The sequence below is a fragment of the Hypanus sabinus genome, chromosome 2, assembly GCF_030144855.1.
Source record: "Hypanus sabinus isolate sHypSab1 chromosome 2, sHypSab1.hap1, whole genome shotgun sequence".
NCBI lineage: Eukaryota > Metazoa > Chordata > Chondrichthyes > Myliobatiformes > Dasyatidae > Hypanus > Hypanus sabinus.
This window is the reverse complement of record NC_082707.1, coordinates 8,507,012-8,522,876: the sequence shown is the minus strand read 5'-3', so window position 1 is coordinate 8,522,876 and position 15,865 is coordinate 8,507,012. Positions and strand designations below refer to the sequence as shown.

At 46.2% G+C, this 15,865-nt stretch overlaps 1 protein-coding gene across 1 annotated transcript in view; it reads left to right on the top strand.

Moving 5' to 3' along the window:
• The window catches only part of LOC132406291 (phospholipase D1-like), a 196,458-nt gene that overhangs the window by 40,642 nt on the left and 139,951 nt on the right, over positions 1–15,865 (top strand). Inside the window, 3 exon segments of the mRNA XM_059991739.1 lie at positions 872–1,060; positions 8,561–8,694; positions 12,475–12,620. Of these exon segments, the coding sequence (XP_059847722.1) occupies positions 907–1,060; positions 8,561–8,694; positions 12,475–12,620 (434 nt within the window). The 5' untranslated portion in view covers positions 872–906.

The window sequence follows — 15,865 nt, the reverse complement described above, 5'->3', positions numbered from 1 at the left end:
TTTACTGTGAATGCCCACAAGGAAATGAATCTCAGGGTGGTATATGGTGACATATAAGTACTTTGATAATAAATTTTTTCTTCAAAATTTCAACTTTGAAACAGTGAGATGCGTTGTTTGACACCATCCAATGACATGTTCTCCAGTTGGGCCACATCTGGAGAATTGCAAATGGTTCTGGTTGCAAGGATGTCGTGGCTTTGGAGGGAGTGTAGTGCCTGGATTAGAGGGTGTGTGCTTTCTCTGGAGTGGCGGAGGCTGAGCGGGACCTGATAGAGGTTTATAAGATTGAGGGGTTTAGATGGAGTAGACAGACAGTGTCTTTTTCCCAGGGTTGAAATGTCTAATACCCGAGGGCATGCATTTATGATGAGGAGGGTAATTTCAAAGGGGATGTGAGGGGCAAGTTTTTATACACAGAGTGGTGGGTGTCTGATGAGTGAGTGATCTGCTGCCTGGGATGGTGGTAGAGGCAGATACATTCGAGGTTTTTAAGAGACGTTTAGATAGGCACGGGAATGTGAGGAAAATGGAAGTATATGGACATTGTGTAGGTAGAAGGGATTAATTTGGTTGACCATTTGATTGCTAATCCAATTGGTTCAGCACAACAATGTGGGCCGAAGGGCCTGTTCCTGGGCAGCCCACAAGTACCGCTAAGCTTCTGGCACCTACGTCCAACATGCTGGGTAATGAATGTAAGATGGTGGTTCCCAACCTGGGGACCATGGTTCCCTCTGTTTATAGGATGGGGCCATGGCATAAAGATGGTTGGGAGCCCCTGATATAAAAGGACTAGGGAACTATTGTCTGAAGGCATTACGTCAGCTGCAGAAGGCTTTGAGCAACATCTTTCTTCCTTCCTCCATAGGCAGTCTGCCTGGGGTCCGGCTGTTAGTACCCAGCATGTCGGAACCGCAGGGGTCTTTCCACCGGTCATCGCCGCTGAAGGGTGTAGCCCAGGGCATCAGCCAGCTAATGGAGAAGCTCGACACTAATGAGCTCTGCCTCGAAGAAGATGAGCCCGACATTGATGCAGGGAACGAGGTCAGAGCGTCTGGTGAGTGACTTTCCACCTTCAGAATCAGAATCAAAGTCAAAGTCCATTTGTAATCGAAGTTACGTGTACAGAATGTAACCCTGAGACCAGTCCCCCACAGGAAGCCACAAAACACTGCCGAACCCATTCAACAAATTGCCCAACGCACAGAGACTAAAGAACAAACAGTGCAAACAGCAAAAGGAGTGAACGGCACAGAGAACATCAAACAGAAACCCTGTAGCGTTCAGCTTTCCTGTCACTGTGGCATGAAATGCATTATCTTGTGGCATCGGACAGATGTAGCACTGACTACCAGTTATAGACTAATGCAGGGAAAGGAACGATGAGCAAGTGTACCACACACAATGACTTAGTGAGGTAGTGTTCGTAGGCCATTCAGAAATCTGACTGTGCAAGAGAAGAAGCTGTTCCTAAAACTCTCACTGTGAGTCTTCAGGCTCCTGTACCTCCTCCCTGATGGCATTCACAAGAAGGGGGCATGTCCTGGACGATGAGAGTCCCTCAAGATGGAAGCCACCATCTTGAAGCTTTGCTTTTTGAAGATGTCTTCAGTGTTGGGGAGGCCAGTGTTCATGATGGAACTGGCTGAACCTAGAACATTCTGCAGCTTTTTCCAATCCTGTGCAGTGGCCCCTCCTTACCAGATGGTGATGCAACCAGCGAGAATGTTCTTCACCTTATATCTATAGAAATGTGCAAACGCCTTTGGTGATACAGAATAGAACAGAGGGATGTCCATTTGGAATGGACATGATGAGGGTGGTGAATCTGTGTGATTCATTGCCACGGGCAGCTGTAGAGGCCAAGTCAGTGGTTGATAGGTTCTTCGATGGTCAGGGTGTCAAAGGTTACAAAATGGTAGGAGGTTGTGAGGGATAACAAATCAGCCATGATGAAATGGCGGAGCAGACTGGATGGGCTGAATAGCCTGACTCTACTCCTATGTTTTATAGCAAATCTCCTCACATTCTTAATGCAATAGAACTACTGGCATGCCTTCTTTGTGGATGCATCAATATGTTGCGTACAATGTAGATCCTCTGAGGCATTGACACCGAGGAACCTGGTAACACCAATACCCAGGAATAAAAAACCCCACAAAAGTAGTGTATACTCCATCACATGAAAAACCCTTCCCAACATTGAGCATATTTACAGAGAATGCTGCCACAGGTAAGCAGTGCCCAACATCAAGGGCCCCTGCCATCTAGGACATGATCTCTTCTCGTGTCTGCCATTGGGATGGAGCTACACCACCACCTCAGGACCCACACCACCAGGTTCAGGAAGAGTTATTACCCCTCAACCATCAGGTCCCACACCACCAGGTTCAGGAACAGTTATTACCCCTCAACCATCAGGTCCCACACCACCAGGTTCAGGAACAGTTATTACCGTTCAACCATCAGGTCCCACACCACCAGGTTTAGGAACAGTTATTACCCCTCAACCATCAGGTCCCACACCACCAGGTTCAGGAACAGTTATTACCCCTCATTCATCAGGTCCCACACCACCAGGGTCAGGAACAGTTATTACCCCTCAACCATCAGGTCCCACACCACCAGGTTCAGGAACAGTTATTACCCCTCAACCATCAGGTCCCACACCACCAGGTTCAGGAACAGTTATTACCCCTCAACCATCAGGTCCCACACCACCAGGTTCAGGAACAGTTATTACCCCTCAACCATCAGGTCCCACACCACCAGGTTCAGGAACAGTTATTACCCCTCAACCATCAGGTCCCACACCACCAGGTTCAGGAACAGTTATTACCCCTCAACCATCAGGTCCCACACCACCAGGTTCAGGAACAGTTATTACCGTTCAACCATTAGGTCCCACACCACCAGGTTCAGGAACAGTTATTACCCCTCAATCATCAGGTCCCACACCAGCAGGTTCAGGAACAGTTATTACCCCTCAATCATCAGGTCCCACACCACCAGGTTCAGGAACAGTTATTACCGTACAACCATCAGGCACTTGAACCAATGGGGTAACTTCACTGACCTCAATACTAAACTGATCACACAACCTGCCAGTTCACTTTCAAAGGCTCTAAAATATGATCTGTCATATTATTTTACTTATTTATTAGTTATTACTATTATTATATATGTTTTGTATTTGCACGGATTAACTTTTTTCACGTTAATCTGTGTGTAGTTTTTCTTGATTCTGTTGTACTTCCTTGTTCTACTGTGAATGACAAGAAGAAAACAAATCAAGGTTGTATGTGGTGGCAAATACAGCGCCTTTAAAAAGTATTCACCCCCTTTGGAGTCTTTTTTTGTTCATCAGTGTCAAAAAAATCAAAATTAAGTGCACTGTGATTCAATGTTCTAAAACATGAAAACTTCCCGGGGGGGTGAATCCTTTTTATTGGCACTGTACATACTTTGAATCTCTCCTCACCGTTATAGAAGCTCACCTCTGCTCACCTCAGTGTTGTGTCTTTGGTACGTTCTATATTTATACCCACCACCTCCTTGAAACTTGACAAAATACCTTGTCCCTTTTGGAGTTGATGATTGAACCTGCTTCCATCACCATTTCATAAAGTCACAGAGCACTACAGCACCGAAAGAGGCCCTTCGGCCTGTCTAGTCCATGCCAAATTAATATGTCTAGTCCCACCCTGGACCATACCCCTTCCATCCATGTACCAATCCAAACTCCTCTTAAAAGCTGACATTGAACCGGCATTCATCACTTGTGCAGGCAGCTTATTCCTCACTCTTACCACTCTCTGAGTGAAGAAGTTCCCCCTCATGTTTCACTTAAACTTTTCACCTTTCACCTTTAACCCATGACCTCTAGTTCTAGTCTGCCCCAACCTCAGCTTGTCTGCATTTACCCTGTCATAATTTTGTATAGCTCTGTCAAATCTCCATTCAATCTTGTATGCTCTAGGGAAGAAAGTCCAAACCTATCAAAAAATGTGTATTTCCCAACACGAGAAAATAATATACTAGACCAAGTCCACACAAGTGTTCCAGGAGCATTCAAAGCAACCCCATCTCCCTCACACTGAGCCCAGCTTACAGACCACAGACCTGCAGAGTAAAACCAACCATCAAGACAGTACATGTGTGGTCTGAGGAAGCCACCTCAATGCTACAGGACTGTTTTGACATCACAGATTGGGGCTTGTCAGACCTGGAGGAATATGCTGGTTCAGTCCCAGGATATATTAAACTGTGCACAGAAAATGTAATAACACAAAAGACAATTAAGGTGTTTCCCAATCAAAAGCCGTGGATTAACAGCAATGTGAGGGGACTACTCAGGGAGCGTGATGCAGCCTTCAGGTCAGGAGACAAACAAGCCTACAGTGAAGCACGGGGGAATCTCCGCAGGGGCATCAGGGGTGCAAAGCGCAAATACAAATTGCGTATTGAAAATCAGTTTGATAACAACCCCTGCAGTCTGTGGAAAGGCATCAAGGTGCTGACAGACTACACAACCAATAATCTGCTGCCAGATGATGACGCCACACTGCCTGATGTCCTAAACCAGTTCTTTGCCCGCTTTGATACTCAGAGGGAGGAGGCTGCTCCACTCATCAACCCACCTGACAATGAGTCCACACTGGTCCTCAAGCAACATCAGGTGAGATCCACCCTGAGGAAAGTGAATGTGAGTAAGGCAGCTGGCCCAGGTGGAGTGCCCGACCGGGTACTGAAAGCATGTGCTGACCAGCTTGCTGAGGTGTTTACAAGTATATTTAACCTCTCACTGTTCCAACATGCCTTAAAACCTCCACCATCATCCCAGTGCCCAGAAAATCAGCTGTGAAGTGCCTGAATGACTATCGCCCTGTAACGCTGACACCCATAGCCATGAAGTGCTTTGAGAGACTTGTGCGCTCACACATTAAGGCTATAATCCCACCTGATCTGGACAAACACCAGTTTGCCTACCCGGCAAACCACTCCACAGAGGAACAGCCCTCCGTATTGCTCTGACTCACTTAGAGGAACCGAACACTTATTGAGGTTGTTATTTGTGGACTTCAGTTCTGCATTTAACACAGTCATCCCCCATGAACTGGTCAGCAAACTGAATTCTCTTGGCCTTGGTTCCTCCCTGTGTTCATAGGTCAAGGACTTTCTCACAGACCAACCATGGCAAGTCAGAATTGGTAAGCACACCTCCACCACCCACATCTTAAAAGTAGGCACCCCGCAGGGCTGTGTGCTGAGCCCTATGCTCTACACACTCTTCACACATGACTGCACCCCCATCCACACCTCCAACTCCATAATTAAATTTGCGGACGATGCCACAGTGGTTGGACAGATCTCGGACGAGGATGAAAAGCCTACAGGCTTGAGGTGGATCATCTGACGGAGTGGTGTAAGGACAACGACCTGGTCCTTAACACTTCTAAAACAAAGGAGATGATCATTGACTTCAGGAGATCAAAGAACAGAGTACACACCCACTCCATATACATGGAGAGTTAGTGGAAAGTGTAGAACACCTAAAGTTCCTTGGAGTTATGTTGTCAAAGCAGCTGATATGGACCACCAACACCTTGATGCTTGTAAAAAAGGCACAACAAAGACTCATCTTTCTCAGAAAGCTGAAACAGGCCAAACCCACAAAAGCTGTTGCTTAACTTCTACAGGAGCATAATTGAACCATCCTGACCAACAGCGCCACAGTGTGGTAGGCCAGCTGCACAGCCGCTGAGCGACAAGACCTGCATCGCGTGGTGAAGGCGGCCCAGCGAATTGTCAGGATGGAGCTCCCAGGACTGGACACCGTCTACTCCAGCAGACTCAGGAGGAAAGCAATCAGCATAACCAGAGACACCACACACCCCGGCCACTCCCTGTTTGACCCACTGCCATCCAGCAAAAAGTTCCGGACACTAAAATCCAGAACAAATAGACTGAGGAACAGCTTCTATCCCAGAGCTGTGGCCTGTTGAAAGATTGGAGCGACTGGACTTGTATACACTGGAATTTAGAAGGATGAGAGAGGATCTGATTGAAACATATAAGATTATTAAGGGATTGGACACGCTGGAGGCAGGAAGTATGTTCCAGCTGATGGGTGAGTCCAGAACTAGAGGCCACTGTTTAAGAACAAGGGGTAGGCCATTTAGAACAGAGATGCGGAAAAACCTTTTCACCCAGAGAGTTGTGGATCTGTGGAATGCTCTGCCCCAGAAGGCAGTGGAGGCCAAGTCTCTGGATGCTTTCAAGAGAGAGTTAGATAGAGCTCTTATAGATAGCGGAGTCAAGGGATATGGGGAGAGGGCAGGAACGGGGTACTGATTGTGTATGATCAGCCATGATCACAGTGAATGGTGGTGCTGGCTAGAAGGGCCGAATGGCCTACTCCTGCATCTACTGTCTATTGTCTATTGCCTCTATCACACCACTCCTACAGAACAATGACTGAAACTGTGAGCACACACAAGGACTCAAATACTTGCACTTACGGCACTTTGTGCATTACTGTGATATTCTGGTGATGCTGCAACTTATTTTCTGCTACTTATCTACTTAATACTGTTTTTCTATTACTGTCTTGTTTTTATCTACCGCTTTGTTTAATTGCCTGAGAGAAAGCCAAACAGAGTTTCATTGTACCTATGTATAATAATAATAAAGATCATTCATTCATTCAACCTTTCCCTGTAACTCAGGTCCTCAAGTCCGGGCAACATCCTCGTAAATTTTCTCTGTACTCTTTCAATCTTACAGATAATTTTCCCTGTTGGTAGGTGACCAAAACCTCATAGTACTCCAAATTAGGCCTTAACAATGTTGTACGCAATTTCAAAATTACATCCCAAGTCCTGTAGTCGACATCCCAATATTGGCCTTGATTTATGAAGGCCAATATGCCCAAAGCTCTCCTTTCGACCTATATAACTGTGACGCCACTTTCAAGGAATTATGGATCTATATTCCCAGATCCATTTGTTCTACTGTGCTTCTCAGTGCCCCAACTCTCACTTTGTGAGAATTACACTGCTCATCCCTCCCAGAGTGCAACATCTTCAATAAATTCCATCTGCCTTTTCTCAGCGCATCCTTCCTGCTGATCCAAATCCCCACTCAAGCTCTAAGGGACCAACTTCACAGAACTGAGGTCCCTTGTCCTCGGGATAATTGAGTAATCTATTTCTACACCTTTTCCAGCGCCTCGCTGTCTTCCCTAAAGTGCAGGGTCTGGAATTGGATCCAAGTTTCAGACAATCCTCTCCCACGACTTTCCTTCCACTTCCCTGTTATAGGTCATAGACCATTGAAGATTGAATGGTACAGTACAGGAACAGGCCCTTTGGTCCACAATGTACTGAACAAATTAAATTAGTGATCAAATAACTAACTAAGCTAATCTCTTCTGAGTACACAATGTCCATATCCCTCCATTTCCCTCACATTCATGAGCCTATCTAAATATCTCCTAAAAGTCTCTAATGTATCTGCCTCTACCCCCACCCCAGCAGCACGTTCCAGGCCGCCACCCCTCCCTGTGTAAAAAAAAAACAAAAAACAATCTAACAAATAAACTTGCCCTTCACGTCTCCTTTGAAATGACCCCCTCTACACATTAAGTGCATGCCTTATGGTATCAGACATCTCAACCCTGGGAAAAAGATGCTCTCTGGCTATTCTATCTATGCCTCTCATACGACAGAATATTTAAGACTATAGTTAGTTTCCTTAGACTCTTGACCTCAATATCTACCTTGTTACGGCCTTGCACCTTATGTCTGCCTGCACGGCACTACTTCATTCTGCATTCTGTTATTGTTTGGCCTGTTGCTGACAATGCTTTGTGTAATGATAGATGGTAAACAAGACAAGCTTTTATGACTATGACACAGTAAGAGAATTTGCCCATCCAGTCTACTTTGCCATTCCATTTCAGCTGATTTATTACCCCCATAATCCCATTCTCTTGGCTTCTCCCTGTAAAGTTTGACACCCTTTGAATCAAGAGCCTATGAGCCTCTGCGTTAAGTATACTCAATGACTTAGCCTCCACAGGAACTTCATAGATTCCCCACCTTCTGGCTAAAGGAATCCCCTCTCATCTCTGTTCTAAAGGAATGCCCTTCTATTCTGAGGGAAGTGAGTCTGCTGTTCGAACTCGCAGACTAGTGGTCTCTGGCCCTGCGTGGTCCTCTGATTCGATCACCTCTGCCCTGGGAGGAGCGGTGGCTCGTGTGCCCCTGTCCTCAGCGGTGTTTGTGTCCAGTGCTGGCCGGCACTGTATCCGCCCATGAGAACACAGAAACTCCTGGTGGACGGTGGCAGGAATTGAACCCTGATCGCTGGCACTGGCCACTACACTACTGTGCCATTGACTGTTTTTCTGACCCTAAGACATAAGTGGGGAGTGCAGAGGTTGTCCTCGACATCTTCGAAACAACTTCGTAACTTAAGCAACTAAACGCCTCGATGGAAATTGCAGCTGACTGCCATCTTGACCAACAGCGAGTGTTTGCATCTTGTGTTTCAGATGGCGCCCAGATCCCGTTCTCGGCTGTCTACCAGACCAACGGCTTCAAGGAGCCCGAGATCCAGGTCTACATCCCTGGTTCGTCCATCAAGGCTCATGTGGTGGACGTGGAACGTTTCACCTCTACCAAGAAGGTGAGAAGATTACTTGTGGCGAGCCCCTCTGCCTTGTGTGCTCGTGCCTGCCAGGCAGTGATGACGACAGTCCCCTAGCCTAGAGCTGCTGAGAGCCCATAAGGTGATGAAACACAGGAACAGAATTCGGCCATTTGGCCCATCCAGTCTGCTCCACCTTTCCTCCATGGCTGATTTATCATCCCTTTCAACCCCATTCTCCTGACTTCTCCCCATGACCATTGACACCTGGACGAATCAAGAACCCATCAACCTCCACTTTAAATATAGGCCACAGCCTTCCACGGCAACGATTCACCACTTTCTGGCTAAAGAAATTCCTCCTCATCTCCATTCCAAATGGACATCCCTCTATTCTGAGGCTGTGCCCTCTGGTCCTGGACTCCACAATATGAAACACCCCCTCCACATCCACTCTGGGCAGGCCTTCCAATACTCGATAGGTTTGTAAACTCCAGTGAGGTTGGGCCCAGTCATTGCCCTCGTCACCAGGGTGTTGTCAACCTGGGCTCCACAGAACACCTTGCTTAAACAGGCTGCTTCCGACCAGTGGAACAAAGGGGGAGGGGGGAGGCCATTTGGCCTCTTGATCCTGGTCTATCGTTCACCAAGACTTTACCTCAGCACCTATTCACATATCCCTTTATACCCAGAACATTTCAGCAATGACTAGATGGGCCGAAGGATCTGTTTTTGTGCTATTCTATGCCCCCAAACTTATCTAGCTTGTCTTATGTGAATATGAAATATAAAACAATACAATACAGGAACAGGCTTTTCAGCCCTTGAGACCATAAGATCTTGCAGCAGAATCAGGCCATTTAACCCATCGAGTCTGATCTGCCATTTCATTGTGGCTGATCCAATTTACCTCTGAGCTCTGACTTCCTGCTTTCTCCCTGTATCCCTTCATGTTCTGACCTATCGAGAACATGTCAATCTCTGCCTTAAATATACATAAAGACTTTGCCTCCACAGCTGTCTGTGGCAAAGAATTCCACAGATTCACCATCCACAATATTTTTGCCAACCACAATGCCAAATGAAGCTAATCCCATCTTCCTGCGCATGGTTGATATCTTGCCATTTCCCACCCCTTCACACGTCTGTCTCAGACTCCTCTACCATATCTCCTTTTAACCACTCCCAGGAGCACATTCCATAAAAAGGCTTGTCCCGCACATCTCCTTGAACTCACCTTAAACAGTTGAATTTTATTGTCATCTGACTGTACCTAGATACAAACAGACAGAACAATGTTCTTCTGGACCATGGTGCACCCACACAACATATATCACACACATCACATAGAACAAAATATTGGCATCAATAAATTAATACAATATCATTCAAAAGGCATGTAGTGTACAACATAGGCAAACTGAGAAGAGTAAACAGCTATGATGAGACCTCGGTGGTGGCAGGGTATTCATCAGTCTCACAGCCTGAGGGAAGAAGCTGTTACCCAGACTGACAGTCCCAGTCCTGATGCTCCTGAACCTCCTTCCTGATAGTAGTGGGTCAGAGGGATCCTCAACAACGCTTTGGGGTCCTTCGTCTACAGCACTCTGGGTAAGTGTCAGAACAGTGTGGTGGGAAACCCTAATAATACACTTGGTGTTTTTAACTCTGTGGTTTTATGGTCCGATAGCTTGCAGCTTGCAAACCACACAATGACAGAGCCAGACCAGACACTCTCAGTGGTGCTCCCATAGAAAGCGGAAATGGCGGATGCAGTTTCTGCCTGGATGTTTGGGACCAGTGGTGTTCTGCAGGCGTCTGTTCTGGGACTCCTGCTCTTTGTGACTTTTATAAATTACTTGGATGAGGAAAACTAAGGTGGGTTAGTAACTTTGTAGCTGGTGAAGTTCTGGATAGTGTGGACCATCAGACCATAATATATAGGACATAATTAGGCCATTTAGCCTATCGAGTCTGCTCTGCCATTTCATTTTCTCTCTCAGCCCCAATCTCCGGCCTTTTCCCCAGATCCCTTCATGCCCTGATTAATCAAAATCCTCTGCCTTAAACACACCCAATGACTTGGCCTCCACAGCCGCCTTAAATATACCCAATGAGCTGGCTGCAACAAATTCCACAGATTCACCACTCTCTGGCTAAAGAAATTTCTCCTCATCTCCTTTCGAAAAGGACACCCCTCTATTCTAAGGCTGTGTCCTCTGGTCTTAGACTCTCCCACCATAGGGAACATCCTCTCCACATCCACTCTACAAAGAGGTCTTTCAACATTGGATAGGTTTCAATCAGGCTACCCGTTGTTCTTCTGAGTTCCGGTGAGTGGAGGTCCAGAGTCATCAGACGCTCTTCATATGACAAGCCTTTCCATCCTGGAGGGCTGCTGTAGGTTGCAACTGGACGTTGATGGGATGCAGCGTGATGTTGACAAGCGGCAGGTGGAGTTCATTCCAGAAAATTGTGAAGGTCTGGTTTGAAAGCAGAGTGCAGGGTTAATGGCATGATTGTTAGTAGTGTGGAGGGGGAGGGATCGTGGGGTCCACGTCCCTCAAAGTTGTTCTACAAGTTGATAGGATTGTTATGAAAGTGAATGGTATGTTGGTCGTTATTAGTTAGACCCCCCTGTTCGAGGCCATGCCTTCTTCGTGTGGCTGTCATCAGGCAGGAGCCTGAGGGCCACACCTCAATGCTCCACCCCCCACCCCCCCGACATCAGGTTCCTGAACTGGTCTGAAGGTCACGAATTCTGGTTTACAGTAATGTTAGAGTCGTAGGAAAGTACAGCACAGAAACAGGCCCTTCAGCCCATCTAGTGTGTGCTGAACCATGTAAACCATGATGTGTTTATTTTATTTTATTTTTGTCATGTAAGTTATTGTGTATAAGGATAGGCTGAGCAAGCCAGGATATTTCTCTGTGGAGTAAGGGAGGATAAGAGGTGACTCGACTGAAGTGTACAAGATAAGGTGCGCAGATTGAGTAGACAGCCACAGACCTTTTCCTAGGGTGGAAACAGCTAATATGATGGGGCAGAGTTTCAAGGTGGTTGTAGGGAAGTGTAGAGGAGATGTCAGAGGTAAGGTTTTAACACAGAGTGGTGGCTGTGATGTTGTACAAGGCAGATACATTGGGGACATTTAAGAGACCGTTCGATAGGTACATGGATAACAGAAAAATGGAGGGCTATGATTGATTTTAATGTCGGCACAACATCATGGCCCTTGGGGCCTGTACTGTGCTGTACAGTTCTATGTTCTACGATCCTGGGTCGCCGGAGCCAGGCAGAGGCAATTTACCATGTTGCGCACCTGATTTTTATTTTGTAAGTGTAGATTTGTCAAGAAGGAGGATGAGAGGTGACCTGATGGGGGTGTACTGGATGATAAGAGGCACAGATAGAGTGGGCAGCCAGAGACTTTCTGCCATGGTGGAAATGGCTAATACAAGGGGTTATAATTTTAAGGTGATTGTCGGAGTGTGTAGAGGGGATGTCAGAGGGAGGTTTTCTACACAGAGCCAGAGGTGATGTGAGAGTCAGATATGTTAGGGGCCTTGAGAGACTTTTAGATCAGTATGTGGATGATAGAAAATGGAGAGCTACATGAGAAGATAGAGTCGTATTGATCTTCGAGTTGGTTAAAAGGTTGGCACAACATTGTTTGATGAAGGATCTGGCCTGTTCTATGTTCAAGTGGCTGGCACAAAGTAGATTTATCCAATTATTTCCTGCTGCTCTCTGGCTGGCTTTCTCCTCCCTTGGGAGTTGAGGTGGACCCCCTAACAAACTTGCTTCTTCCTCCGCAGGTCCCAATTCCAAACATCTACACCATCGAGCTCAGTCATGGAGAGTTCTGCTGGAAGGTCAAGAGGAAGTTCAAGCACTTCCAGGAACTCCACCGGGAGCTTCTCCGCTACAAGGCCCTGCTCCGTCTGCCGATCCCTACTCGGAGGTAATGGAAAACCGGCACAGTCCCCTTCTACCCAGTCCCACTGTGGCAAGGCAGTCACACTGTTCCACACGGAGCAAGTGGGAGAAATTGGTGGGGTGGCACATTGTGCTGCAGAGTATGGGGGGGAGCAGATTATGTTAGAATGTGAGAGTTTGGGTGCAGGTGATATGCAAAGGGATAGGAATGCCAATGGTAAATTGCCATTATTTAGAAAGGATTTGAGAGCTGAGTAACAATATTTTGGCAGGCTTAGACCTGACAACCTGACAATCCATGGTTGGGTTGACCATGGATGTTACCAAGCTACATATATGTCACTACCTACAACCCTGAGATTCATTTTCTAACAGGCAATCCCACTAAACACAAGAAATACAATCCAATCAATGAAAAACCACGCCCAGGGGACAAATAAGCAGTGTGCAAAAGACAACAAACTGGAAATATTAAAAAAAGAGGGAAAAAAGAAATAACATAAATATCGATTAAAATCAGATGACGAATCCTTGAAAGTGGTTGTTGGAACATTTCAGTGATGGGGTAAGTGAAGTTGAGTGAAGTTAACCCCTCTGGTTTAGGAGCCTGATGGTTGAGGGGTAATAACTGTTCCTGACCCTGGTGGTGTGGGACCTGATGGTTGAGGAGTAATAACTGTTCCTGAACCTGGTGGTGTGGGACCTATGGTTGAGCGGTAATAACTGTTCCTGAACTTGGTGGTGTGGGACCTGATGGTTGAGCGGTAATAACTGTTCCTGACCCTGGTGGTGTGGGACCTGATGGTTGAGGGGTAATAACTGTTCCTGAACCTGGTGGTGTGGGACCTGATGGTTGAGGAGTAATAACTGTTCCTGAACCTGGTGGTGTGGGACCTGATGGTTGAGGAGTAATAACTGTTCCTGAACCTGGTGGTGTGGGACCTGATGGTTGAGCGGTAATAACTGTTCCTGAACTTGGTGGTGTGGGACCTGATGGTTGAGCGGTAATAACTGTTCCTGAACCTGGTGGTGTGGGAGCTGATGGTTGAGGGGTAATAACTGTTCCTGAACCTGGTGGTGTGGGTCCTGAGACTCTGGAATGTGCAGGATATGGAATTAATGCAAGCAGGTGGGATTAGTATAGGCTTGGTCATCGGGATAGATACAGCAGGGCCTGTTTCTACCCTGTAGAACTCTATAATTCACAGCACACTAGGCAGCATCCACAGAGAGGAGGACAGTCAGATTAAGGATTCAAGATTGTTTAATGCCATTTCCAGTACACAAGTGTAATGGAGTAATTGTTACTCCGAGGCAGCACAAAAATACACAATAAGATAAAGAACACAGTAATAAAAACACAATATAAATACATCAGAGAGCTTCTATACATAGATTGAGTTACGCACATAGAATGTCACTAGATTGTAAATATGGTGACTAAGGGGAAATAATGAGGTAGTGGTGAGTTAGTAGGTGGAGTTGTTGATCATCCTTACTGCGTGGGTGAAGTAACTGTTTTTGAGGATGGAGGTCCTGTTGTGAATGCTATGTAGCCTCCTCCCTGATGGGAGAGGGACAAACCGTGCATGAGTAGGGTGGGTGGAATCCTTCATGATGTTACTGGCCCTTTTCCGGCACCTCTCTGTATGTATGTCCCTGATGGTGGGTAAACTTGCACCAGTGACGTGTTGTGCAGTTTGAATTCTCATTGCAGAGCCTTCCTGCCCACCAGAAAGAGATAGATAGAGCTCTTAAAGATAGCGGAGTCAAGGGATATAGGGAGAGGGCAGGAACGGGATACTGATTGTGGATGATCAGCCATGATCATATTGAATGGCGGTGCTAGCTTGAAGGGCCGAATGGCCTACTCCTGCACCTATTGTCTATTGTCACCATAGAGTAGTTTCTACCCATGACCCAGCTCGTCAGGATGCTCTCCACTGTTGATGTAAAGGGGCATGTGAGTGGTGTGACTTACAGACTGGCGAATAAACTGGTTTGCTACTGTAGCAAGAATTGAGTTATGGAGAGAAACTGCTTTGTGTACATACATTCAAATCTTAACATCAATACACTTTTATATTTCTTTACATTTCACTTATTTGCACAATTTGTCTTTAACACATTAGTTTTTTGTCAGTCTTTGTTCATGTATAATTTTTCATAAATTCTGTAGTATCTCTTTATTTTCCTGTGATTGCCTGCCGGGGGAAATGACTCTCACGATTATATACACATTGTTGTAGTTCTTCTCCATGCTTCGTGGCACATCGGATGGGCACCTTGCCGTTTCTTTAGCATTTTGTCTGTTTTTTTACGATACTGGTGCTCACCCAGCGTGGATGGAAAGAATGTAAGGAGCTGGCCGGATTCAAATCCGGGACCGCTCGCCTCGAACTCCAGTCCGGATGCTGCCACACCACCGGCTGACGTGCATGTTCTTTGATAATAAACTTATTTGGCTTTTGACATTGAGGCAGTACAAGGGGAAACAATAACAGAATGCAGAATGAAGCGAAAGTGCAGTGCAGACACACAATAAGGTGCAAGATCAGAACAAGGTAGACTCTGAGGTCAAGGGTCCATCTTATTGTACTGGGGCATGGTTCAGTAGTCTTGTATAGATTGAAAAGTATTTCTGTCCCACTGGAATCTACCATACTGAGGCAAAATGCTGAAGGAACTCAGCTGGTCAGACAGCATCCCCGAAAGGTCTCGGCCTGAAGTCTCGTCTCTTTACACCTTGTCGTAGAAACTACCGGATCTGCTGAGTTCCTCCAGTATTGTTAGTTTGTTTGTGTGTGTGTGTATGTCTGTACTTCCAGCATCTCTTGTGTTTGGATTGCTTTAATGAAATTCATTATAACAAGCTAGATTGTGATTGTCATAATCTACCAGAATGAGGTTGATTGTGAAGCTATGGCTCCATCCTTATCATCTTAAACCATAAGATATAGGAGCAGAATTAGACCATTCAATCCATCGACTCTGCTCCATCATTCCATCATGGCTGATCCTGGAATCCACTCAACCTCATACAACTGCCTTCTCGCCATATCTTTTGCTGCTCCGACCAATCAGGAAACGATCAGCTTCCATCTTAAATATACGCATGGACATGGCCTCCACATAGTCTGGGCAGAGCATTCAGCAGAATTACTACTCTCGGACAAAAAAGATCCTCCTTACCTCTGTTCTAAAGGTCATCCCTCAATTCTGAGACTGTGCCCTCTGGTTCTCGATTCCTCCACCATAGGAAACATCCTG